General features: G+C 48.4%; 7 protein-coding genes across 7 annotated transcripts; 3 read left to right on the top strand and 4 right to left on the bottom strand.

Annotated features, from left to right (window-relative positions):
* Positions 1-283: 283 nt before the first annotated feature.
* Positions 284-1,571, bottom strand: BDW47DRAFT_117933 (glycoside hydrolase 5 family protein; the record flags this gene model as incomplete). The annotated part of the gene is made up of 3 exons (XM_024815145.1): positions 284-618; positions 696-824; positions 887-1,571. 3 exons carry the CDS (start codon positions 1,569-1,571, stop codon positions 284-286), a joined length of 1,149 nt encoding a protein of 382 aa, XP_024671530.1.
* Positions 1,572-3,252: 1,681 nt separating this feature from the next.
* BDW47DRAFT_117932 (MAP kinase SakA) lies at positions 3,253-4,817 on the top strand (the record flags this gene model as incomplete). Its single annotated transcript, XM_024815144.1, has 9 exons — positions 3,253-3,398; positions 3,449-3,496; positions 3,558-3,687; positions 3,740-3,783; positions 3,842-3,941; positions 3,996-4,346; positions 4,397-4,472; positions 4,531-4,714; positions 4,775-4,817. The coding sequence occupies 9 exons, from the start codon at positions 3,253-3,255 to the stop codon at positions 4,815-4,817; spliced, it is 1,122 nt and encodes a 373-aa protein (XP_024671529.1).
* A 1,419-nt stretch (positions 4,818-6,236) lies between these two features.
* Positions 6,237-7,406, top strand: BDW47DRAFT_131983 (uncharacterized protein; the record flags this gene model as incomplete). Its single annotated transcript, XM_024817447.1, has 1 exon — positions 6,237-7,406. One exon carries the CDS (start codon positions 6,237-6,239, stop codon positions 7,404-7,406), a length of 1,170 nt encoding a protein of 389 aa, XP_024671528.1.
* Positions 7,407-7,701: 295 nt separating this feature from the next.
* Positions 7,702-9,061, bottom strand: BDW47DRAFT_126217 (HNH endonuclease signature motif containing protein; the record flags this gene model as incomplete). Its single annotated transcript, XM_024816518.1, has 2 exons — positions 7,702-8,133; positions 8,198-9,061. The coding sequence occupies 2 exons, from the start codon at positions 9,059-9,061 to the stop codon at positions 7,702-7,704; spliced, it is 1,296 nt and encodes a 431-aa protein (XP_024671527.1).
* A 5,007-nt stretch (positions 9,062-14,068) lies between these two features.
* Positions 14,069-16,397, top strand: BDW47DRAFT_126216 (nucleoside phosphorylase domain-containing protein; the record flags this gene model as incomplete). Its single annotated transcript, XM_024816517.1, has 3 exons — positions 14,069-15,564; positions 16,065-16,180; positions 16,240-16,397. The coding sequence occupies 3 exons, from the start codon at positions 14,069-14,071 to the stop codon at positions 16,395-16,397; spliced, it is 1,770 nt and encodes a 589-aa protein (XP_024671526.1).
* A 521-nt stretch (positions 16,398-16,918) lies between these two features.
* Positions 16,919-18,659, bottom strand: BDW47DRAFT_117929 (cytochrome P450; the record flags this gene model as incomplete). Its single annotated transcript, XM_024815143.1, has 6 exons — positions 16,919-17,093; positions 17,155-17,306; positions 17,363-17,473; positions 17,534-17,791; positions 17,832-17,833; positions 17,906-18,659. The coding sequence occupies 6 exons, from the start codon at positions 18,657-18,659 to the stop codon at positions 16,919-16,921; spliced, it is 1,452 nt and encodes a 483-aa protein (XP_024671525.1).
* Positions 18,660-22,099: 3,440 nt separating this feature from the next.
* On the bottom strand, positions 22,100-22,970 carry BDW47DRAFT_106763 (uncharacterized protein). The gene is made up of 3 exons (XM_024812841.1): positions 22,685-22,970; positions 22,560-22,624; positions 22,100-22,492 (listed from the first exon to the last, which is right to left on the bottom strand). The coding sequence occupies exons 1-3, from the start codon at positions 22,909-22,911 to the stop codon at positions 22,473-22,475; spliced, it is 312 nt and encodes a 103-aa protein (XP_024671524.1). The 5' UTR covers positions 22,912-22,970; the 3' UTR covers positions 22,100-22,472.
* Between the last annotated feature and the right edge of the window lie 1,964 nt (positions 22,971-24,934).

The raw sequence follows: 24,934 nt of genomic DNA, 5'->3' as shown, positions 1-24,934 counted from the left end.
TTGGTGTCCAAGTGGCAATTCTTTGCAATATACTCGTAGTATTGGTGGTAGTAGTCGTTTGTCGCAATACAAGATGTACAAAGATGACTTACAGAGAGCAGGTGTCTCGATATCTTTGGCGGCCTAGAGGCAATATTTGCTACATAGTGCTAGTAGTAGTCCAAGTAGTTATGTGGTGATTATTATTCCAGCTATCTAGACAGCAACTGCAGTAACTATGTATATCGATCTAGATAGTCAACCCTCTCACTTCAGGCCTCGTCTCTTAGGATAAGCTAGCCATCTACTCATGGCGGATGTGGGGATAGCGCTTGCTCAACGACTTAGCTCCGATCTCCTTCACATGGTCGGTAACCAGACACTCGTACTCCTCCGAGCCGAAGTAAAGCGTGTTCTCATCGTCAGGGGACTCGCCCGAGGAGAGCTTGTCACCGTATTGCCAGAAGAGATCGCCCGAGAGGCCCTCCGTCTTCAGAGCAGTCTGCTGCCACGGCTTCTCGATCTTGCACTGGTCCGAGGTCGCGCCGTACTCTTCGAACAGGCACGGCTTGTTCGCGGCCATACAGGCGGCGCCGTGGGCCTTGATCCACAGGTTGCCCCACTCGTTGTCGGTGCCCCCTATGTTAAGACAAGTTTATTAGCACGGGACGATGAATGTGGAACAGAGCGGTAACGATAAATAGGGAAGGACGTACAGGAATCAGGATACAGGTGGAAGGTGCCGAAGTCGATGGTGTCAATAGCCAGGTTCTTCGCGAAGTCGGAGCCCTCGTCGAAGCTGAACGGGTAGGAGCCGTCAGATTGGGTCTTGAGACCGAAGCCCTCTGTTCATTGCTTATCAGTATACTGTCGATAACGCTCAGTCGGCAGATATATGGTAACTTACCATCACCAATAGCAACCATGTGTTGCGAGTCCAGACCCTTGATGTACTTGCTGGTTTCGGTGATCCAGCCGGTCAGGACGGAGGTCTCGCACTGCTTGCAGCGGGGCTCATTGGCGAGCTCCCACGCGAAGATCCCGCTGGAGTTGCTGTAGCGGCTGACGACGGCCTTGATGTACGTCTTGTACGCGGCCTGGGCCTTCTCGTTGCCGTAGAAGTCCTCGCTGGTGCTGCCGCCATAGGCCTTGGCGTAGGCGGCCATACCGCCGTAATCGGTCCAGTAGTTAATGAAGGGGATGATCAGCTGGATGCCGTGCTTCTCAGCGGAGGCGACCACGGTGTCAAGACGCTGCAGACCGTCGGCGCCCGTGTTGATTTTCGAGGTGCCGTCCGCGTGAAGCTGGAACCAGGCCTCGCCTTCGCCGGGCTTCTCGTTGACGTCGTTGAAGCCCCACACGCGGAGGACCTTAAGCCCGGATTCTTTCAAATGGTCGAACACCAGGTCGACGTCGGCGGGCTCCTGCTGGAATCCGATCCAGTAGGCATTCGAGCCAGCGAAGTAGTCCGTTGCGCCGTTAAGGGAGAATTTGACGCCGTCCGTGGAGGGGGCGCCACCAGTGGCGCGTCGGCGGTGGGAGGGGCCCCGCGGCAGCGCAGAAGCCAGCTGCGCGGTTGCGAGGGCCGTCATAAAATGAGCGAATTTCATGTCGGTGTTTTTTTGCCTTTTCTTCGGTGTGTTAATGAGTGTGTGTTGGTTTGTTCTGGATGGTGGATCCGGGTGCACGATGGGTTTATATATGTCCTGTCTTCATGTTTGAGGGTTGTGTAGCGGCCCGCCTTCCGTTCTCAGGAAACATCCATAGCGGGAAAATGGCGCAGGCGTGAAACACTCTCGCATGTGGTACACTGCTTGATACAGACAGTGGAGATAGACGGAGCTTCAGATCTGGAACGGACGTCGATCGGCTGGTTGGTGTCGGTTGGGAGGCAGGCGCGATATCCGTGCTGGATGAGGAATGGTCCAATATAGCGTGGGTCGTCGGCGTTTCACGTCGCCAGTCCTGAATGGTGGATCTTTTCTGTCCACCGAGCCCCTCAATTCTGCAGCTTCGACTGACACAGTATGAAGACCAAAATCGTGATGATCTTAATACCAATTTGAACCTGTTGCAGTACAGGTGGGCAGTTGTCCGCCTTGCATCCGTGACACGAAAGGACTAGCCTGACAATAGGAGAGCGCTACAGCCAACGTCAATCATTCCCACCGGCCTGAATAATCTGGGGTCTAGCCTCGATCTAACTGGAACCGGCGGAAACAACTACTGACAGCTCGTTGTGGTGGTTGGCGCCAAGATATCCGAGTCCCATGGGGAATGTCGAGCTCTGTCAACAGCAATCAAGGATGTATGGGGTGATGATCGACAGGAACAGACGGAGGTCCAGATCCGGAACGGACGCAGTCTCTCCAAAAATCAGTTGATCTCTTCGTGTCAATGTATGCAATTGTCCCGTGTGCCTGTGATGTTATCATTGGCGCGCGATCATGGCGACATCAGTCAACACAAGACAGTGGAAAGATCCGTATAGATAAAGTACACATCACTAGAATTAATGGCGCAATCTGTACCCATGAGGCAACCACAGGAGAGGGGTAGACGCGTTCATGTTGTTTGTCAATGTGACATTCACCACATCCTCAGGCTAGATGTCTCGATGTGCGTTTGCAGAGGGGGCTAAGTCGCGATATCAAAACACAACATAACGTCAACAGTACCTCTGGATCAAGTCATGTCAAACTCGCCATACCCGTCGCCCGTCACCAGATTTTGGGAACCATTTCTGGTCGATGTGCCTATTATAATGCGCTTCACCGCTCCACTATTACGAGAGACCCAGTCATGATCGGTTATCAGCCACTGTACCAAATACCGAATTGGTATATGGTGGGGCTTGATGTCTGATATTCCCGACAACTGTCAAAAATAGCTTCTGGGTGGCGGTCGGACTAAAGTACACTCGAACCAGTCTTCATGTGTCGCCGTATAACAGTACTCCACCGCGGTGGCCAGAAGCTCCAGCGATCGCATGGCGGTTCGCGGCTCTGGATGACTTAAAGCAGTGTTCCTGGTCGGTCGGATAGTGAAAACCGGATGGCAGTGGCAACATGGGCTCAAAGGGCACTCGAAATGTGAAATTTACAGTCCAACCCGGTTTCTAGACCGCAGAACCAGGTCGTTCCAGGTTTTTGACGCAAGATTGATTCGTTCGAGCCGTCGGAGGCGGCAAGAAACAGGATATCAGGCTTAGGTAATCAACGCGCCCAGAGCGGCCAATCAAATGGATCATCGCCAGAGCAGTTACATCATTCTATGCAAACTCGACAACAGACCATCGCGGGGGACATAAGAAGCTATGTTTTGGGGCTCATTGTGGGCGTGCGACACTCTGCAGGGATAACGATGCAGCAATTTGTACAATCAGACGTTTCGGGTTCGACCTTTCAAACCCCCAGCAGGTGAGCAAACCCATATCAGAACGATAGATCCGGCCAACTGAACCAGTCAGGTACACGGACCTATGTGTGGTGGACTCTAGAGTCCGAGATAATACATGGTATGTCAGACGTAACCTCCGTCCCAAGCATGGAGCATATAAGCTGACACCGGACGGGCAGCACCGCATTCGACCGTCTCTATCGGCAGCCCGTGACGGTCAAAAAAATCAGCAGACCGTTTGATCGGATCGAGGCAGTACGGTATGCGTATCAGCAAGTTCGACTGGCGGGGAAATTGCAACACGGCAACGTGGGTAGACCTTTGGAGCTGCCAATCGGGTCAGGGTGTTGACGGGCTACAGCTCGTCTTTCTCCAAGATATCTATATCTCCCCAACCGAGGATATGTAGGATTATGACCCAATGCGGACCATATTCTCATCCAGGTTGTGCTAACGACACTAGTTATCTCATCACCGAGCTCCATGGGATTCCGCTGGCCGGACTCCTCAAAAATGGACCGTTGGACCCTGCACTGGTGCAGTTCCTGATGTATCAGATTCTAGTAGGTACCCGGAATGACAGGCGGCTCTACAGAATGTGTGACTGACCGGTGTAGCGGGGACTCAAATACATCCACTCCGCAGATGTCGTCCATGGGGACCTTACACCAAGTAAAGTCTTCGTGGACCGCAATTGTGATGTGAAGCTCAGTGACTTTCACATCGACCGAGAAGCAGACCCTAACGGCACGGACCACACAAGTCTATACTACGAAGCACCCGAAATCATGCTGGCGTGGTCGCTGTATGACATGGCGGTGGATATCTTCAGCGCGGGGTGTATATTCGCCGAAATGATGCTAGGGAAGCCATTGTTCACAGGCAAAGATCATGTCCAACAACTGGGGTTTGCCACCGGTCTACTGGGCACTCCGCCTCAGTGGATGGTCCAAAAAAGCAGCTTAGCAGTAGGTGAGATGGTGACTGTGAAGACGCCCACCGGCTAATATCAGTTTAGAATATCAAATCGCGATCCTGGTCTGGCTACCAACCTCGTCGTATTTCCAGTATATTCGCACACCACGATTCAGAAGGTATGGCGCTCTCCATCCTCACCTCGTTGTATGAGACATCACTGACGGCATTGCACAGCTGTCAACTTGTTAGACAGCATGCTTAGGTACGATCCTCGCGATCGTATTACCGCCGACGATGCCATCACCCACCCCTATCTCGAGCGGTATCATGACGCGAGCGACGAACCTGTCGCTGTTCAAAAGTTCGACTGGACTTTCAAGGATGCACAGATCCCAGGAGCAACATGGAAGTGGATGATGTATGCCACATGATTTCCTTCCCCCACTCTCACTAATAACGTCTCTAACATATAACTAAGCTACTCGGAAGCAACAAGACACCATACAGAGCAATCTCTTTGATTCATCACTGTTTTACATGACCGAAGCGTTAATTACTTTATGTCGGCGTTATGTTTTGGCGGTTTTGGCGGACGAAATCAAGCTTGACTCCGGAAATTGATATGTATATAATATACCCTTTAATATGAGTGCAGTGAACGTATCAAATGGAGTTGGCAACATAACCCATCAGAGAATATCTCGACGAGACTAGGGACCAGGTCTCTACATGACAGGCCCTAGTGCATGACATAGAAGCCGTCGTGGCATATCATTAGCATTGGCCCACGGTGTAGAGCCGCCATGACGGATATGGAAATATCTGCCCCGTATTGTCTACAGACACCTCGCGAAATCATTGGCCACTTCCCATACAGTTCTACGATGTTCCTTTGCTCTACCACGGCAACGTCGGGTGTGTCTATCGTAGGAGATATGTGGAATTATCTTTGTTTCTGGTGACATTCGACACCGTGATCTCGGATCACAGCTTTAATTATAATATCATGTCGTATGGTTTGTATTAGCCAACGTGCTGGGTCTCGACATTGTTATGATGATACTCTTTTGTACATGGTCAGTGAACATATATATTGACATGTCTATATCCTTATGACACGAAGAAATAGTCGCAAAGAATGCCTTTGGAAGGTGATCGCACGTACACTTGAGCAAACCAACCCAACTTAGTATATACTAATTATCTGTCAGAACCCTGGTGGAAACCAGGCAACGTGCTTTGATGTTCATGCCGAAACTCAACATTCCTATTGTGGAAGAAGCAGTGACTGGCAATCACCTAAATATTTCGCAGACCTACACCATTTGCAGTCCTCTTCTCACACGTTTAATATTTGTATCTTGATATTTTACCCTTCGCAACATCTTTTTATATTGAACTCATCTTTCTTACCACTGTTTCCATCCAGTTTTTCCATTTATCAGAGGTATGCACTCCGTATTCTTGGCCAGATCTGCCTGACCCACACGGCCCGGATCCCCAGCCACCTGCCCGCATCAACCCTAATCCATAAGAACAGCACGCACGGGAACTTCATATTCAATCGCCTTTCAGCAATCAGGTAAAGATAACCTCAAACCATTGCCGCCGGGTATATAACTCTGTCGAGCGACCCCCATCAGAACACTGATAGTACCGACTTCAGCCACTCTCTCAATGTCCCGTAATAGGGGCGTATTAGCGCGACCCCACCCCAAGTGGGAACCTGTTCCCTTCACCTGGCGCTGATCTGACACTAGACTCTAATTAATAGTCGGGTGGTTGGGTGGCTCAATGGACAATTATCTCCGCCACTAGTGATGATCAATAGGCGGTAGTGGTGCCAGCGCGTGAGACGCTCAGTCGCATGAGAATCCATCATACTGGTGCCTTGAATCGAGTCGCCGTTGTGAGCGCATGCTCGGAACAGCAAAATCACTATGCCGCTGCAGTTCCCCCAAGCCCACGGCGACTGGAAATTTGACCTTGTCGGTCTTCTCGCAATCATCGGAGAATCGATCGTCTCCGAGGTCGTCCAACCGCTAACCGCCTCAAGAACAATTTTTCTCCCCCGACTGCTGCCCGCGCCTCATGCATTAATCCGACCCTCGCGACGGACGGCTCTCCCGTCGCGACCGGTCCTGGGGATAGGCGTCTACTCGAAGCAGGAAATCACCAGTCTGCCCTATTTCCCGGACATGATCCACCAGCTCGACCTGCTCCGGCCGTACGAAGTCCAGGAATACCACATCAGCCTCGCAGCCAAGGCCACCGGCGACCGCCACCAAAAGATCGCGACAGTCAAATTTTTCTCGCCGCTAAAACTCCTTACCGTCTTCAGCTTCCTCTGGACAGTGGGGATCCTCGTCTGGGCGATTCTGCTGGGTGACGGGCCTGCCGTGGTCGCCATTGTCTTAGTCTCGGCGGCCAGTAGCCTCCACAGCGCAGCGTCATTCTGGAAGACTAGTATCACCAGACTGTCTAGGCTAGGTGCGCATAAACAGGGTGACATTGTTCTTAGGACCCGCGAGGGCGCCTTTGTCGTCGTCCATTGCACCGAGGAGGTTGCCAGACTCTTATACACCGCGCCGCTAGGCTGCGACTACGTGGCGGGAGGAACGACATTCCAGATCCTCATCTCGGTGGGGACGCTTCTATTAATGGTGGGCATTGTGGTCATGTCAAACTGCAGCTGGACGATGCAGGTGGTCCTCGGCGCGTCGTACCTCGCCTTGAACGCACTCTACATGGTCTGTGCCTTGACGCCGGCCGTCAGTCAGTACTGGCATTGGGACTTGTCGTTATTTGAGATAGTTATGCAGAGGAAATTTCGTGACTCCTATACTGAGGCACTGTGGGAGGCAATCCGTGCCACACGGGAGACGGACTGGGTAGTCCGAGGGAGGCATCTCCCTAATACTTCCAGCTGGAATAAATGGCTTGACGAAGCGATGGAGAATTACGATAATGATGATTGGGAGGCCATGAAGGCTAGAGACCAGTATTTCGGTGAGGAAAGTCGTGAGGCTGGCGAGATCGTGCCCACAAGCGATGACTATGGCAGTTGGCCGACAGTGGATGGGCTCAGGAGGAGGCCTACGATCTTGTAGAATTGAAAGATAAAACGCCAGGTCAGTATTATTACTGACCAGTGAATTGAGTGCCTACCAGTTTTCACTCAAAGTCTTTCCATCGTAGTCTGGTTTTGTGCTTCCTTTTGTAAATATGATTTCCAATCCACAGCGGCATGACCAGATTGACCAACTTGTAATCGACACTCGGGTCGCGTTAATATTTACCACAGGAAATTAAACGCAGCGATTGACTTCAATTTTAACGCTATGGGCAGCCGAAATAACAATACTAGTCACAACAGACATCCGAAGTTACTCACAAAAAGATAATTCACGATTCCACTGCACTCTCCTCGTCCTCGTCATCCTCGTTATCCTCCTCGTCCTCGTCGTCCTCTCCCTCCTGCTCCTCTTCCACCTTCCGGTGGCCGCTTTCAATCGCCGCCTTTCTAAGACGGCAGGACAAGTTCGTTGCCACGTCGTCGGCCTCTAGCTCATCCTCTGGTACGTGACCAAAAGTATTCACGGTGAGGGAGGGCGGCAACTCCAGGCCCGAGATGTTGCGCGCAAGGGAAGTCAGTGTCGATCGCTCTAAGTAAGGGCCTGGGGAGGCCCAAAAGGTCTTCTTGTTCTCAACGGTACTGGTAAAGGCATCATTGCTGGCCCTCTTTGCATTCAAGTATGTGATTATGAATCTGAAGTACAGGTAGCGTCTGGCCGGCCGGCTTGGGGTTAGGAACACTAGTTCGCGCTCATCAAGCTCCTAGTCAAGGAGAATATAGTCAGCTTAGATATGGGGCAACAAACATACAACAGATGTAGCTCACATGGTATTTGATAGTCCAAAAGGGCCGGTCTTTTTTGATCATTTCGCCCATTGGAGGTATAGTCATACTTGCCGCCATGTTGTTCCTTATTGTCTTATCAACCAGCACGCACTTCCATTTCTGGTCGGCCTGGTAGTTTTCGGTGGATGGGATGATGACAATTAGCCCCTTGTCCAGGGCCATTTCTAGTTGCCCAAGGAGGGAAATCCCATTTCTGGGGTCCTCGAGGGGGGCATCATCCTCCCCAAAGAGGTACGAGATCTCGGGGCCCGTGAGCGACTTGCTAACGAGATGCGCGGCCTTGACCCGGGCTGAGGGCCACCACCCAGTGAGATGGCACCAAGCACCACCATCCTCAGCGGCTCCATATCTGTCCAAAACATCCTTTCTGAATTTTGCCTGCTGGTGCTTGGAGAACACCCGCTTCTGATTTCCGGACGCAGTCATCACTCGTGGCACGATGGAGTTCGCATAGGCCCGCTCATAAAAGTCCACGTCAGGCTCTTCCTTTCGATCCCTTTTGTAGGTGGTAATTGCCTCATCTATATCCTTCTCAATGATACGCTTGGACTTTTGAAGGGCATTGAGGTCGTGGTTAGTCGAGGCAAGGGCCTCGATAACAAAGTCGAGCTCACCCTGATACTCATCTTGGTCCATCTCGTCTTTCGCATCCTGGAGCCCTTTCCGGTACGTCCTGTGAAAATCCTGGTCTTCCTGGAGCTGGTTCAACTTCTCGGCCAGAAAGTCCGAGACTGACGACGAAGCCACCGATATGTTCGAAGTCGTGCTGACCTTTCTTGTCTGATGATCTCGCAGCTTGGCTTGGGTTGGTGGGGGCATCAAAGAAGAACATCTGTACGACATGATGGGTGGTAGGGGTTTCAATATCTAGATACCAGAGTTGAAATTGATGAAAAGGAGATGGAAAAGATGGACTGAGGGTCAAGTCGATGGAGTGCAGACGGTGTAGATGGAATGAACACGGAGTAGATGAAAGGAAAATGAAAGGAGAAGGAGGAAACAGTGAGAGGAATGACACACAATGACGGGGTAGGGAAGGTTAACGAAAGTGAAAGACAATCCCGAGTGAGGGTCTCTTACTTCAATTACCGAACAAGAGCCATTCCGGGAACTATCATACTGGAGAATGTCATCAGAATGACTGCCCGTTGACTCGTAGTCATAAGTATTGTCATTTCCGGAAATACTCGAGAGACCATACAGAACTCTAAACAGCATGAGGGTTCAGACCCGCCAATACGACTGAGCAATTCCCTCAATCAATGGTGTCAAGTGTATCATCCCATGCAAAATTTCTTATGATTGTATTTCTCTTTTCTATCACTCGCCACCAAGTCTTTCTAGCATCTCTAGATAAAAAGGAATGAACATGAACCTTAGGATATAACATATAAATTTAGATAAAAAAAAAAAAAACATACAACAGCCGGGATTCGCATGTGGTCACCCACCATACTACTAACCGGCCGGCGTGTGGCTTAAGTACGGCTGAGCGGACGGGAAGCCCTGTTCTCCACACCCTATGGTCGTATGTACTAGGTTCTTTAATGCAATGGAATATAATGGGTCTTGATATATTTAGCCTAGCCCTTAGGTTATCATCACTTCAGTCCGTATCCTTCAATTTCAAGCTATTCAGGTCTCGGGCCGTATCCATGGCACTCTAATTCGAGAGAAATACACGCCGAGCACACAGGACGGTCCTCATCGCACTTCTTTTTGCGTACCATTATTACTTCGTGCGGCTATAGGCATAGATAAGTATCACCGACCATACCCAGAAAGGGTTGTGAGATGGCTCTATCCAACGCTGCTGTTTTGGCCAAGGAGAACCGTGATCTCCGCGATCAAAACGATAGAGATGAGTGAAAAAAAAAAAAAGGCTTGGTCACGATGTTAAATGACTCTAAATAACAGTATCTCGGTGCAAGAGGCTAGGGATCTAACACTCCAAAGAAATCAGCCAGGAAGTATTATGGAGGAAGTCATAGAAAATTCTGCACTGTCTTCTTCAAGCTATTGATAGGGCTGATCCACGAATAATCTCTTCAAAGCGTTTTAAAAGAAACTCTTCATGTTTAAGCTTGGTGTCATCCTAATTGTCTAAGGATAGATTTCTGTTCAAAGGATTTGTTGGATGCTTAACCAAACCTGTAATTCAAAAGGTTGAGAGAAAATTGGCGAAGTGACTGAAGGAGCCACACTGGTTTATCTTACTTATCAACAGATTGAAAAGGCTTATAGTTACTGTGATCCTATTTCGCAGTCTATCAATATCCACTTGATCCCAATGCTCCATGCATGATGAGCCCTGTTCTTTCAATCACGGGCTGTATAAGCCAGCACATCTGATTAGGCGAAATTCACAGCCTTCTAATATTGCTTGAATCTCCTTCTTCTGTCGCTCATCCAACCCGTTGGCGGGGATGCCACGAACGTCATGAAGGACAGTCTACACTCGTTGAACCTTATTTTATTCCATGTACCAATTTATTTATTTATTTATTTTTTTCACTGGCCTCTATTCGTTGGCAGGGACCCCGGTGTATTTTGTGATCATACTCCCCTGAGATTGTCTTGAACTGTTTGGGTGCTTGGGAGAAGAATATCTTGAGATAATTCTCCGACGCTGCAACCGAAGCTCATCTTCAGTACAAATTGCATCATAAAATCCTTATAGTAGGATGACCCAACGTGTCAAGTGCTTTGTCTGATGGAGAAGGGGAAGTTGATCGCTATAGCCCGTGGCAGCTACATCGTTGGAAGCATTTCACTCGGCCCAACCCGAGGCCTAATAGTAACAGACTCCTGCGTGATTGGGCCGCAATTCATCTGTCTAATGTAATGCGAGATCTCCCTCATTCTGATGCTGAAAATTGAAGAATTCCTGAGCAATCTGAGACAATCTGGAGTAGTAACTTGATTTGATTGTACTTAAGAGTATATTATCTTGTCTGGTTGTAACCCGTCTGAGCACCGTACGCTGCGTGTCTCCCACTTTTTCAGGTGATGAGCAAGGTACTATGGGAGAAATTGATGATGTAACGCTGCTCTAGGTTGCCGTAGATAACCTCCGTGGTTGATTGAGTTGGTTGCTATGATTCAACTGACATCGCCACAGCCTCATAGGCATTTCGCGAGCGTGATCAGTGCACTTCTCCATAATTCGCCGAGCCCAATTAGCCAATGGAATGTTTTACAAATAGGTCTTTTACAACTAGGAGCGGGGTAATCAAGGCATGCAGTTCCACCAACAGGGGTCATGCCAGGCTGCCGGCGCCTTCGCCACTTACCTCCGGAGTAGGCCACTGAAAAGTTTTATGTGAAGAACAGCCCCAAAAATGGAATTCAATTGATGGGTGGTAAACAAAATATCCCCATGAGAAGCAGGGGGAATTGGGATTCATCCAAGACTGGGCGGGGTTGTCGTGGTTATCGAAGATTGCTAACCATTCACTATTTCTGGGGGGTGAAAGTCAATGTCGTATAAGTCTCAAGAGCTCTTTGTTTTCTAACATTCCAGATACAGTGAAAAAGATTTTGTCGATAAATGTTGGAAGTAGGCAGGGGAACTAGAATGGTGCATACGCCTCCGCGTCCGCCTAGGAAACCACAGAACCTGCCCTGTTCTAAAAATGGCAGGCTTCTTAATTTGCCGATTTGGATTCCAAATATACCCTTATTACAAATATATCCTTATTCCAGATATATCCTTATTCCAAATAAATCCTTGATCGTCCAGCCGGATTCACTGCCCTGCCAAGGGCGTCTGATTAATCCCTTAAATGGTGTTGGCACGATCTCAACCAAACCGCTCCCGACTACATCCAGATAAGTGCCCCCCCCCCCGGGTCTGCAGACGTAACCTTTTTCGATCCTTCCGAAATAGCAGCTTTTCAATCAGGTTTATGTAATAGAACAGGGGCAGGAAATTGGATCCAACTTATTCTGCCAAACATTCTAGCCCCAAAGGTCTAGCTACCTGGACTTACTTAACCTAGTGAAGCACTACTAATTTGTCTGACACAGCAGCGTCAGTCAGGAAGGCCATAGGAAAAACTTAGTTATATGGTCCTTGAGCAATAAGTCTTTTTTCAAGTCACTACAGCTTCAACACCCTTCTACTACAATTATTGAGATGAGTAATATTTGCAAGCCACCTTACAACTAGAAACGATTTAATCCATTGATTAAAAAGTCTGTTAATAGTAAAAGGGGGCCTTTTTTCCAATCAAGTGATTGTTGACATCTTACTGATTATAGTACGACCCGTGAATTCCCTTATAAAGGTCCCGGTTAGAGCTGGATGCAAATTCGTATATGAGATGTAATAGATGTTGCTTCACACTTATGTGGCTATTTGATTAATATAACAGTATTGCTGCGGAGGATAAATGAAGGGGGGTTATTAGATCAAAGCCAGAACAGGGAGGGCTAGGGCTGCAAAAATACAGCTATCAATTCCATGCTCAAAACATTCTACCTATATTGGTACAAAATCTCACTACAAGTATACTGGCAGAAAAGTTTTGAGATAACACCTTGACTATGGCTAATGTTGGTATATTCTAGGACAGTGTCTTAGATGTGATGCTGGACTTTTGTACAGCCCAAAAATGGACTCACTTATGCACGTGTTTTACTACTATTATAGAAATTGAAGGTTGAAATTAATTTTCTATACGTAGGAATGATAAGAATACAAATAAGATGCTTATATACGCCATTGCCACCATTGTTACAAACATATTCCAAGATGGCTTAAAGATTTGCTGAAAATACAATCAGGTCGCCCTGCCATTTTGAATGGACAGAAGAAAGACATTGAAGATGATTTCGATTTGATAATGAATATGAGTGAAATAGCTAAATCACAGAAAGCAGAAATATGCCGGACCCACTCCCTCCAGAACAGAATGATGGGGGGGATATTAGGATGTAGAATACTACTGATATGCGCAGCTTTATACAAATTAAATTGGATGACGATCTCTGTAATTCGGTATTGTACAAGCCATTAAGGAGCTCAAACATACCACATACAACATGAATCCAGCGAGCGTAAACATATGACATCATAGGACCTTTGTTCCTCTTCTCGTGTTGTTTGAACACTCTTACTGACCCGTTCATGGTTCTCCCCCATCCACACACCATCTCCTCACTGTGAGAAACTATACGCAATTGACGTCTTTGGATACCTCCTGCATATTCTTGAAGTGTCCTCTAGCAAGAATCCCTCCTCCCGCTCATCCTTGGAAGAGGGCCTTCCCCTGAAGAAACCGATTAGCCCCTCATTCACATCTAAACCTTTCCGGTGTTTGGCTCCAGGGCATCCTGCATTCTGGTCGCTGGCAAAGGGTTGGGCTGGACTGGGACTATCGAAATTGCTTCGGGGACGGGTGTTGGGTACGGTATCAGCCCTGCGGCCCATGCCGTACCCTAGTCAAAATAACGTGGACATGGACGTTTCCCGCCAATCAAACAGTGCAAGATCCTGATACCCCAGGTTTTCGTGGACCCCGATACCCTTGGCTTTAGCGGAGAACTCTAAACCACACTCTTTGAACCGATGTATTATTTATAGATCCCTCACAGCCTTGTCCACACACCCTTCAGTGGGATGTAACCTTGTTGGGTAATTGTCGGACACCTTTGTCGCATGACCTTATCTTTGGCCGGAGAATGAAAGAATATGTTTCCCCTATATTTTAGCCTGTCCCTTGAAGCATATCACGGTACATATATAGTGACGGAGAGAGCCTTCCGGGAGTGAAAATATTTTCAACCATTCTTCGTCTACTCTTCTCAACTTCTATTTTATGTGCTGTTGTATTCATTCTCCAAGCTATGCAAAGCCCCCCTAAATGCCCCCCACTTGGGAAGTTCGCGGTCGGCTGGATTGCAGCACTACAGAGCGAGTACCTAGCTGCCAAGCAAGTACTTGACTTTGAATACACCCAACCTGCCTTTGACCTCTCGTTAAGTGGTGGCAACGTCTACACCTTCGGCCGTATAGGAGAGCACCATGTGGTGATAGCCACGCTCGGACGATATGGCACGCTCCCAGCCGCCGCCGTCCTGAACGGGCTGCAAAAAAACTTTCCATTTCTACAGTTTGTACTCATGGTTGGCGTTGCTGGCGGCGTACCAACTGGGGCAGATGATGTACGCTTAGGGGATGTGGTGGTCGCCAACAGAATGGTTCCGTACTCGGTCAACAAGAAGTGCCCGAACGCAGAACAGTTCAACGGAGTCGTCGTCATACCGGAGGATAATCTGCTGTCAGCCGCCACCAAGGTTCGAGCAATGATTGAGGAAGACACCGTCGATCTCGAGAACATCATCATAGAGAGATTTGTCAAAAACAGGCGCATTCAGGACAAGTTCCGCCGCCCTGAGGATAGATCTGATCGTCTGTATCAACCCAACTACGAACATACCAGCGACCGCGACTGTGACTGCCTACAGGATACATCACGCGTCCCAGCAAAATTAGTGATCCGACCCGAACGAAAGCAGTATGATCGAATCAAAGTCCATTGCGGGGCGATCGGATCGGCCGATTGCGTGGTGAAGGATGCCATGGAGCGCGACAGACTGGCCCACCAGTTCAAACTTCTCTGCTTCGATATGGAATCCGCTGGCTTGATGGCCAATTTTCCTTGTCTTCCGATTCGAGGCATCTGCGACTACTCCGATTCCCACAAAAACAAAGGCTGGCAAGGATACGCTGCGGCTACCGCCGCGGCGTTTGCATTGAGCTTGCTCCACGTCGTTCCTCATCAAAATTGGCAGGCCGCTGGTCACAATATTGATGCGGAAGCTTTGCGCCAGCACATTAAACAAGTTTTCGATGGCGTCATGCGAGTGATATCCCCTGGAGGAGAAGGGGAGACATTGACACTGGAAGGCGCAAGGCAGGCCCTAGACGAGATTCGAGATACCGTCCACAAGCTAGATCAGTTGTCTGAGACAAGGACGCAGGAACTCAAGGAAACCACCCAGTCCGCACTGGACAAGAAAGCCGCCGATATCGACCAAGCCAAAAGCCGGCTAAACCAGATAGAGACGGAGCAAAACCACATGCGGAAATTGCTGGAGGAGTTGTGTGGGAAGATTGCACAACAACATGAGAAGAGCCCGCAGGAAGAACGGGAAAAGTGGGATACCGTCCACGACGAGGCTCAGAAGAACAGCACATGGTTGAAGGAGAGGACTGAATCGACCACTGCAGCGCTGGAGTCTACTGCAGAGATGCTGGGCAATGTGGGCAGTCTCACGAATAACTCCGAAATCAGGAAAACGAGCAATCACGTCAATGGCGCTATCGGGATGGCGAAATGGTTTTTCGATCAAACAAAACACTTTAGTTCAAATCGGGATAAAAAAGAAGCGTCCCCTTCAGACATTTCTTCGAGAGCAAATTCCGCGACCGAACGTCAGGGAGGCAGAAGGAAAACACCTATTGAGCGTCTTCCACCGCCCTCTTCAGACGAAGTCATTGCAAAGTCCGGACATGTTGGCCAGGGTGGAAACTTAAGCAAGCCCTGTCTTCCACCGCCCTCTCCAAACGAAGTCATTGCAAAGTCCGGACATGTTGGCCAGGGTGGAAACTTAAGCAAGCCCTGTCTTCCACCGCCCTCTCCAAACGAAGTTATTGCAAAGTCCGGACCGGTTGGCCCAGATGGAAACTTAAGCAAAGCCTGTCTTCCACCGTCCATTCCAGACGGTGTCATTGTGAAGTCCGGACCTGCTGGCCCGGGTGGAATTCTAGGTAAACCCGCTCTGCCGCCGCGAAACCTTAACGGGTCTGAGCGGGCCTCGACGAAAGAGTCCCTGCCAGCGCTACCACCACGACCGCCGCGTCCATCCCCGGTGCCCTACTTGGAAGCGGTACAAAGGGGATGTGTTATCCATCTACATCCAGTTACTTCCACACTAGTCTCACAGTCACCTCGTGTATGGAATTTCTATGCCAATTGCTCCCAGTCTGTGCTAACAAAACGCAATCTCACCAGTCACAGTCACCGAGCTCTATCGAAAACGAACCCAGCATGACCTCGACCCCTCCATCTTTGTCGTCGTCATCATCAGAACCCTTCTCAGCCCCAATCTTAAAAGTTCGCCGATCAGAGAGAACCGCACCGCCACCTCCCCCCAAGCCCTACCGTCTTAGGCCAACAAGTTCACTTCCGAGGGTAGAGGTTTAACCGAGAGACTGCAGAAAAGGGCTGACTGTTACTGAGATGGTTCGTTGTGTTGAGCGGAATGTTGATCAATCACAATAAATAATAGCTTATATAGACCGTGTGGAGTCCATCCGTGGTTGGGAAAGGGTGCAATTTTGGTCACTCCATACGTCTGGATATTACTCACAGTACAGTCTACTTGGATTAATTTTATTAAGGTGGAACTCTGTTTAGCACGTACAATGTCTTCCCTTTGAGCCTTGACATGGTCTTTACGCCGTGGCCTCCGGGCAGGTTTCGGAGGAGCGCGACCTGGGTGGTAGTAGTGGTGGTCATATTTTATGAGGCCCTCAGTTACATTCGAACAGGATAGCACACTGGCACTGCCATACTACATCTTATCCGAGCCACTAACAAGGAGAAATCCTGTAGCACCTTCCAGGTAGTCTGCTAGGACAAAATGTAGAGCATGATTGCATACACCAGTATCGCACGATTCCAAGACGCCCTATCCATCGAGTTCTTTCCTGACCTTGACATATATGCGATTCTGGCCCGGCCGCGTCTGTGCGTTAAAACAATCCCGCACGATCTCAACGTTCACCTTCGTTGTATCGTAGAGTTCGAATTCAAATTTACGCAGTAGCGAGGCGAGGACGATGTTAAGCCAGCAATAGGTCATACTTAAATTGGAGTTAGTGTCTCAGCAACGATGGATAATAAAGATGTGTTTCCTAAACTCACTCAGGCCCGAGGCACCCCTGGTTGCCTTTGCAAAATGGAACCAGATACTTCTCTAGTCTTCTATCCGCCCATCGCCCGGGCTGAAAACTTAGAGGATCCGGAAAGATGTCGGGGTCACGGAGAATAAAATGGTTCGACATGCTGACTGGGGTCTGGCATTGTGTTTATCAATTAGTTGATGATCCGTCCATGTACAAGGGAAACTCACGCCGGGTGGAATCTCCCAACCGTTCCAGTAAATTGCCTCGTCTGGAGAGATTCGAGGTAAACGAGAAGTAACAACAGCGGAGATTCGTAGTCCCTCCTTAATCACAGAGCTCTGTCGTGGACATTAGATATGATCAGTAGGCTGGTGGGAGGATATAACCCGGGTACGTGCCAGATAGGGAAGCCTTTCCAATTTGTCCCATGAAGGACAAGCTTTCTTATCCGGAATTGCGAGCATCAACTCCTCTCGCAGGTGTTGGTAGACGTCCTGATTATCAAGGACATGGAACATCGTCAATGCAAGGACCTGGGATGGGGCATCGGTCCCCGCGACAAGTAGGAACTTTGCTTCGTCGATGAGACGTGGAAGCTCCTTTTCCCCGTCGGGCAACTGGTCATTGTCAAGTATATCATAGAAAATCGATCTCTCCTCGCTTTTAACCGGGGTGGCAGATTTCCGCATGTCATACAGCTGTGTCATTCGTGCCGCAATCTCCTATCGTTCTGTTAGGGTCCTTCTATGGCTCAAAGGCGAGAAAATTACTTGCATCTTCAATGGGTTGGACATCCTTAAACTGAGGCTTTACACTGGCTGCAAGCCACATGGGGACGATGCGTGAAAGTGTAAACAGAAGAGGAAAATGTCGAACAAGTATCAGGCTCTCAAAGATCCCATTGACGCCCTTTTTCCACTTGTCCGATAACACTGGCCCGTCCAGGGTTCTCGCGCATAATCTATCTCCAAATGCGTAATGGGAGACGACGTCCACCGCGAATGACAAAAAGCAGGTATGAAGTTCTACAGCACCGTCTGTGTCCTTGGCCCTGCGTAGATGTCGACAGACTGCGTCCACCTTTTGCTGAATGACAGGCTGAAAGGACATGACCGATCGTCTGGCGAGGAACGGACTGATCATGCCCCGTCGCATACGATGTTGTCTATGCTCTGCTGCACCAAAGCTGGACCCCCTAGCCATCGTCGAAACAAGCCACCCATACTTATCCCTCTTCTTTGTTGGCCCAGCGTATAGCATGGTGTAAAAGTCCGGGTCTTTGATATGCAACTCGAAGGGATTAATACGGACAATGGGTCCATACTTTGCATGCATGCGTTCAATTTCGAACATGAACTGCCCACCTCGAATCACATCGTGGTACATTTCATACCACCTTGTTGCGGCGGCAAGTTTGGGCCCAGGAAACCTGGCCAGCGGGCTCAGGATTAGTCGGTGGATAATATTGAGCAGTACATAGAGAATAATGGCAAGTGCCAGAGCTTTGCAAAGAACTGCATTCATCATGATACAGGGAGACCTCCCTACTTAACTAGGGATTCAGATATCAGAAAAAAAATTGTCTTGATCATGCCGTGGCTGACTCACAGATTATTGGTGTTTTGGTCCAATTGTTTTATAGTAAATTGTTAGATCGTTCTTGCTTATCGCGAAATGTTATGGTTGAAGTGATTGAATGCATTCCTGTCTTTCCTCCCTTGTTCACCCCTGCGAATTTCTCAGGGCTTGGCAGTCTCAATCCAGCAGCTTTTATAGTTAGGCACTGTTACCCACTACTCTGGGCTCGCATAGTGTGACAGATCTTATTAGTAGACTAAAAGTAAACGTTCATCAGTCTAGTGCTGGGGTTTGGCATGCATTCGTCACTTGAATGAAGGCAGTCTCACATGTTAATTGCATTTTGGTCATCTGTGTGGGGCTCAAGATGTCCGTTGCAGAATCTATGCAGGATACATGTGCTCTAACAACATCTAGTAGTAGCGGTAGTGAGATCCTTGGATGTAATCAATTCATGGTTATTGACATTATCTCTATGACTTGTCTTGGTGGATCTTGTCCTGTGACCTATCATACATCTTGGATGAATGGTATGATATACCAGCACAAAACAGACTGCAAGGGTGCTTCATCCACTATTTAGGCTTTATAGTATTGGATATAGCATATATTCACTTCTTCAAGTCTGTTACCTTGTGGTGCGTCCGGGCGCAGCAAGTCTAGGTTATCGATCAATGTAAACTATGATAAAAAACGACCATGCTTTACCCTTTCTGACGATGGGAACGACAAGAGCTTTTACCAGCCACAGTTATACATAGCGAGTAATTTTTATTCCATCCCTCATGCAGCTACGGATATGGTTGAGATATCCTAGAGTCTGCCACGCGATTGCAGATGTGTCGATGCTTGAAGCTGGCCGAGCAATCGGGCAATGAGATCGGATACGTTGGCAGTCAACCTTGATGACTGCCTGTACCTGCATGTGTGGCAGTGACAGCTGCCTTGAACGACTATATTCCGGGAATAATAACGGTATAGCGGAAAGATTAGGGATATGAAGTAGGCAATGCATTTATGCTTATTTTAGCCCCACTGATACGTTTGTATGAGTCCTATTTTATATTGAGCGTGGGACTGCCCCTTGTCCATGACAACCTAACAAAGCACCAAATTGTAAACCTTTATTGATTACAAAACCTAGTTATGTCCGGTTTCTTTACATCAGTTACTAAAGCACAGAATGATGTGAGTCACCGTCATATTGCTCCGAAAGAATCACCATGGTACCTTCCACAGCACCCCTTCCATAAAATGACTAAAGCCCGACGAGAGAGAATGTGTCAGGCCGAGTCTTTAAAAACTCAGCCGCGGGTAGGACAAGTCTCAGCGTAGGAGTCCAGGGATTCTTCAAACAAGGCCCAGAACTTGAGTCATCCAAAGCCGCCGAGAATTTCCGGCATGATTTGATGTCGGTAAAGAAAGAGATGGTTGGTGAAGGAAGAGATGGTTGAAGCGTGCTTCCATGTGATACTGCGGATCTTGGTTTTGATCTTGGTTTTAATCTTGATTTTGATCTTGTAGACACACTTTTTGTACAAGGATGGCTCTTCACAGAGATCGGCGTCTCCTGTCTTTGCGCTGGGGATGCCGTGGGACGCAGGTGTCTTCGAGTTCTCGAGCTTGTCGCAGGATTCGACGGCCATCTCGGAGACCGTATCGGATATTTCCAGCATTTTCTCAATGTCGGCGTCGGAGCTATGGCCTCGATCCAGGTGCTCGGCGAGGGCCTTTTTCAGGGCCGGACGGGACTGCTCCTTCATGATTTCCTCGTGAGTCTGAAAAGACACGACGCAGCCCTGATCACATACGTGGGCCTTTATTATTTGGGCGTAATTGACCAGTTTGCTGAGGGTCTTGCGATAAGTGGAAAGACATGTTGGCGACAGAACAAAGGCTTGGGTGCTTGCCGACAGAGCGGCAGGACGAAGGTGGAGAACCGCATCGTTGCACTTGCTTAGAGAATTGTGTTGGACGTTGAAGATTTGACGGTCAGCTTTATTATTGAGGGGGGGGGTTAAATCAAGAAAGTTGAAAAGCGCTGTAGTTGAGATTAGGTACTGGAACAGAGACCATATATAGGTGATCAGACAAGCATTCCTTGATATGCATCTTTCCCTGATCGACGACGGCGGTAGTTGATATCCTGCAGCACATGATTCGATAATTGGATCTCGCTTTCTAACATGTAGATCCTTGGACGAAATACTCTCCTGGACCAACCACTGGAGTACTTAGTCCAGTATCTCAAGGGGTGAAGACATGGATCTGTCAATCCTATGTGGTTTGCCCATCGAAATCTCTCCGCAATCCATCTCCACAAAGCCACAAATATGGCCACCAAGGTCGTTTCTCCCAGAACATTGTCAGTTCAGCCAAAGCCCCGCCAAAGCCCCGCTCAAAGCCCCCGCAAAAGGCCCACAACTTCGCCCCCCAGCAGCATGGCATCCAGCCCCGCGAAGAAGCCTTCCAGACAGGAAATCAACTGACTGCACCCGAAACCCCCTGACCTCCTATCCCTGGCCCAGGATCCGAGGCCTATAAAGCAGCAGAGGCCCAGGTCGAGGAAGGTCTGTCTCGTGTCCCTGGCCTTTCCCCCTCGGTGCGTGCCGAACGCAAGGAATATTGTATTAATGACACACTTCGGTATCAGTATTATTTCGATCATCTCAATGACCTGTTGGCAGGCATCCTAGAGAGTTCCACTTACAATTGCTTGTCATTGCTGTTGGTTTTACTCTCTCCTTCATTACTCATGTTTCTCACTTATTGTCAAAATAGCCGCGGCTTGCGACTTCGACATAAATGACGAGGACGAATTGGAAGAATATGCAAACGAGCTGTTTGCGAGGATGGGACTCATTGAGGATGGGGATTCGTCATCGAATGTGGAGAGGGATTTGGAGACAAAATAATCCGTGTCATAGCTCAAGCTAGCGTATTGTGTTCAACGACTGCTGTTCCTTTCGAAAACAGGTTCACCATGGCAGTTCCTGCAAGCGCTCCATATTTCCATCAGGATTGATCTCACTCTATCAAACTGCTCCACACGCTCTGGGCTCTTATTGAAATCCCAGAACGCCCTCTCCAGCTCTTCCTGAACCCAGGCGATTTGGTGGTTATTGTTTTCTCCATTGAACATCGCCTCTTGCGCAAAGGTCTAAGTTGCACAATCTGTGCGTAGCTGATCGTCAGTTGCCTTTTTGGTGGCCATCTTAATCTTCGCAATGTCCAAGTCTGTCCGTATCCGCATACCAGAAACATGCGACCAAAATGTCCAACATTTGGCTACTGAATAATGTTGTTGGTAATATGGTAAAAATGCTGGTATTTTTCACACTCTTCAAGACAGCAATATCGCAAGATAATATCATATGATCTAAAATGTTTTGTCGCTGATTGAATTTATGTACATGTATCTCCACAATCGCTGGCCCATTCAAACTTTTCGGTCTTGTACTCACAAAAAGCGCAGCATATAATCTACACTTCGAATAGTGAACCATTCAAAAAGGAGCACTACATAACCGCTGGTATGTGGGTTATTTTAAATCATCTAGCTGTTCATTCGCCCCACCCTTTCATCTCTACAAAATTCACCTCGTATTCAACCGACGATCACTGCTTAGGTTGGTGCCATCTGCATGGCAAGAACAAGCAACCCCGGGTACTTCAAGCCTTGAGAGAAACTTGAACTCCCTACAAACGCCGACCCAAACTCCTTAACCCATTCTGTCTTGGAGTCATACCCAATTGATTCTAGCACTTGGGCAAATTTTCTGCCCACAAAGTACCCGTCAGAGACTTTGCATGACCACAAAAACAACAAGCACCACAATGACTTACTCGTATTACAGTTGGAACTGGTATAATAGCCGTTGACATAGCAAGAGCCATTAAAATCCCATGTGCTGTGAGACATCCATAGTTAATCATACTATTGACAACCCCTACCCAGCGGTCAGGCTTACCAGTTCCCCTTGTAGCAGTCTCCAACCTTGTAGCATTTGAAGTCATCATTGTATCCGTCGGCGTATCTCGTGTCATAGTACGCATCCAGCCGAGGTGATCGGCGACACTTGACCCAGCCGTCGTTGCTGACTATCGTGCACGGCACCTCCTTTCTTTTGGTCAGAGGGCTGGCAGTCACGGCGAGGGGGAGGGCCAGCCCGAGAATGGTATATAGACTAAGTTGCATGGTGGAGGGTGTTCATGAATTTGATGAGTAGGATCTCTTGGTTTATGGGAAGGACCTGGAGATTCCAACGAACTTTTATACAGTTTCGACGGCTGGAGTACCGGGTTTTCAGACTGGCTGCCAAGTTGCTGGTGCACCTCGCTAGCTGCTAGCATCGTCTATAAATAGGTACTTCTCGTTTAGCTGGATACTATGTTACTCTCATTCAACCTCCCAGTGTTCGTGGCGGACATGATTGTGTTAGCCTTGTGGGGTTGAAGGATGCATATGGGTGTTGATTGGTGGACTAGTCCAGGATACCCAAGGAGCTTGAAACGGGGTATATCTGTGGCGTTACATATTCGCCGTCGAATACGAGTATATATTAAGTCGTGCCGCGCAGCTGATCAACAGCGAAATGACACCCGGGAATTAATGTCATAGATGACGACAACGGGGGATTCTACCCGGACCTACGAGATCCATAATCCTTTACTATATTCATTTGCACAATTCTTATCCTTTTCGTAGTCCGTCCAATTGTGGTATCCTTCCTTTTTTCGCTATGACGTTTTACTGTATAGCCAGAGATTGTACCATCGCATTATGATACCAAAGCAAGTCGCATCCAGAACTGCGTCGTACTATTGCTTGGACTGGGCATTTTGGACTTGACGCTGTATACAATGAGCCTATAAAACCTCTGGGAAATAGCACATCTCAGCTTGAACAGCGCGGTCGTTCGAGAGTTGAATTGTCGGTCATAGTTGGTAGGGCTTGTCAAATTGCGGCCATGGGCTTCGTGTGCACAGGGTTTTTGGGAATGAGGAGCCACGCAATACCTAGTGCCTGCGCGGAGGCGTTGATCGCTGCTATCATAAGGAACGTGATATTGTCTGCCAGTCGTCGAAGAACGGATCATTATCGGCCTAGGTTGATGGATAAGAACTGTGAAGCTACTAGATAAACAACCACCAAGGTCCGCGCTGAACAGGTTTCCTTGCGTTCCTGCTGGATTATGTATCGAGCCGGTCTGGATATTAGGCAGGCGATACGATGTGCCGCGAAATGAGGCACAAGTAGTGGTCAATGCGCAAATCAGTCGACGGGGAATGGTGGACAGAGTGGATGAACTCAAAAGTCAAATCTATTGATGTATTCTACGTAGGGTCTAGCTTTTATGCATTCAGGTAATTAGAGTCTTCGCCGCCCCGGCTGTAGGCTGACTGGGAGAGTTGCTAAAAGGGCTGAAGGCAGCATGCCCTACTGACAATTCGACACAGCATTCATAGAAAAAACACCTGGGTTGGGAATTGGTGTTGAAAACATATCTGACACCGCTAGCGCGGGCTCACTGGGAGAAGTAATCTAGAAGGCTTTGTCAGTATGAATATAGTAAGTGATATGCCGAGGCCAAAATCAACCAAGAATCTCCAACGCAGGACCCGAGTCCTTGCTACCATGCTTTCTTGGTCCTGCGTAACCAGTATCACAGTATTTACCATCCTTAAAGTAATATTCGCTCGCAAAGGTACATGTTTGATGGGTCCACGGCCGTCATGAAGTTGATCAATGTGCCATGTGAAGGTGCATCAAACAACCTAGAGCCATCTCTTGTCTAGACACTATCGCTAGACGAGCACTGGAAATTGAGCTAGTGGTTGAATAACAGCGATCAATCACAGCCAAACGGACCGGGGAATATCCAGAGCAAACATTAGAACACCGAGTCATGGAAAGTTAATGTTGTGTTTTGTAACTTAGTAGATCCGCTCTCTACCGCAAGGATAGTCTGCTGCATATCAACTACACCGAGAATGATTGGTAATTGCTACAAATCCGTAGTTCTCTCAATCTGCGAAAGTATCTCCTAACCTTGGTGATCGCAACCTTGATATATCTATATAGAGAGTACCATCTGTGGGGTATATCCACTTGAACCTATGGATAAGCAAAAGAACGTGATGTAGCCAACTTCGAATGATTCCAGCCCATGTCAAGAGGATGAAAGGTTAATAAATCACGAAGCAGTGATGAGAAACTA

This window comes from Aspergillus candidus (genome assembly GCF_002847045.1).
Source record: "Aspergillus candidus strain CBS 102.13 unplaced genomic scaffold BDW47scaffold_26, whole genome shotgun sequence".
Classification (NCBI taxonomy): Eukaryota; Fungi; Ascomycota; class Eurotiomycetes; order Eurotiales; family Aspergillaceae; genus Aspergillus; species Aspergillus candidus.
Note: the sequence above shows the minus strand (reverse complement) of the source record. Positions and strands in the feature narration are given on the sequence as shown.

Coding starts and splice junctions, on each gene's coding strand:
- BDW47DRAFT_106763 (XM_024812841.1), bottom strand. CDS start 22,911: ATGCAACTTAGTCTATATACCATTCTCGGGCTGGCCCTCCCCCTCGCC. Junction 22,625..22,684: donor GACTGCTACAAGGGGAACTG/GTAAGCCTGACC, acceptor GATGTCTCACAG/CACATGGGATTTTAATGGCT. Junction 22,493..22,559: donor CAGTTCCAACTGTAATACGA/GTAAGTCATTGT, acceptor CTTTGTGGGCAG/AAAATTTGCCCAAGTGCTAG.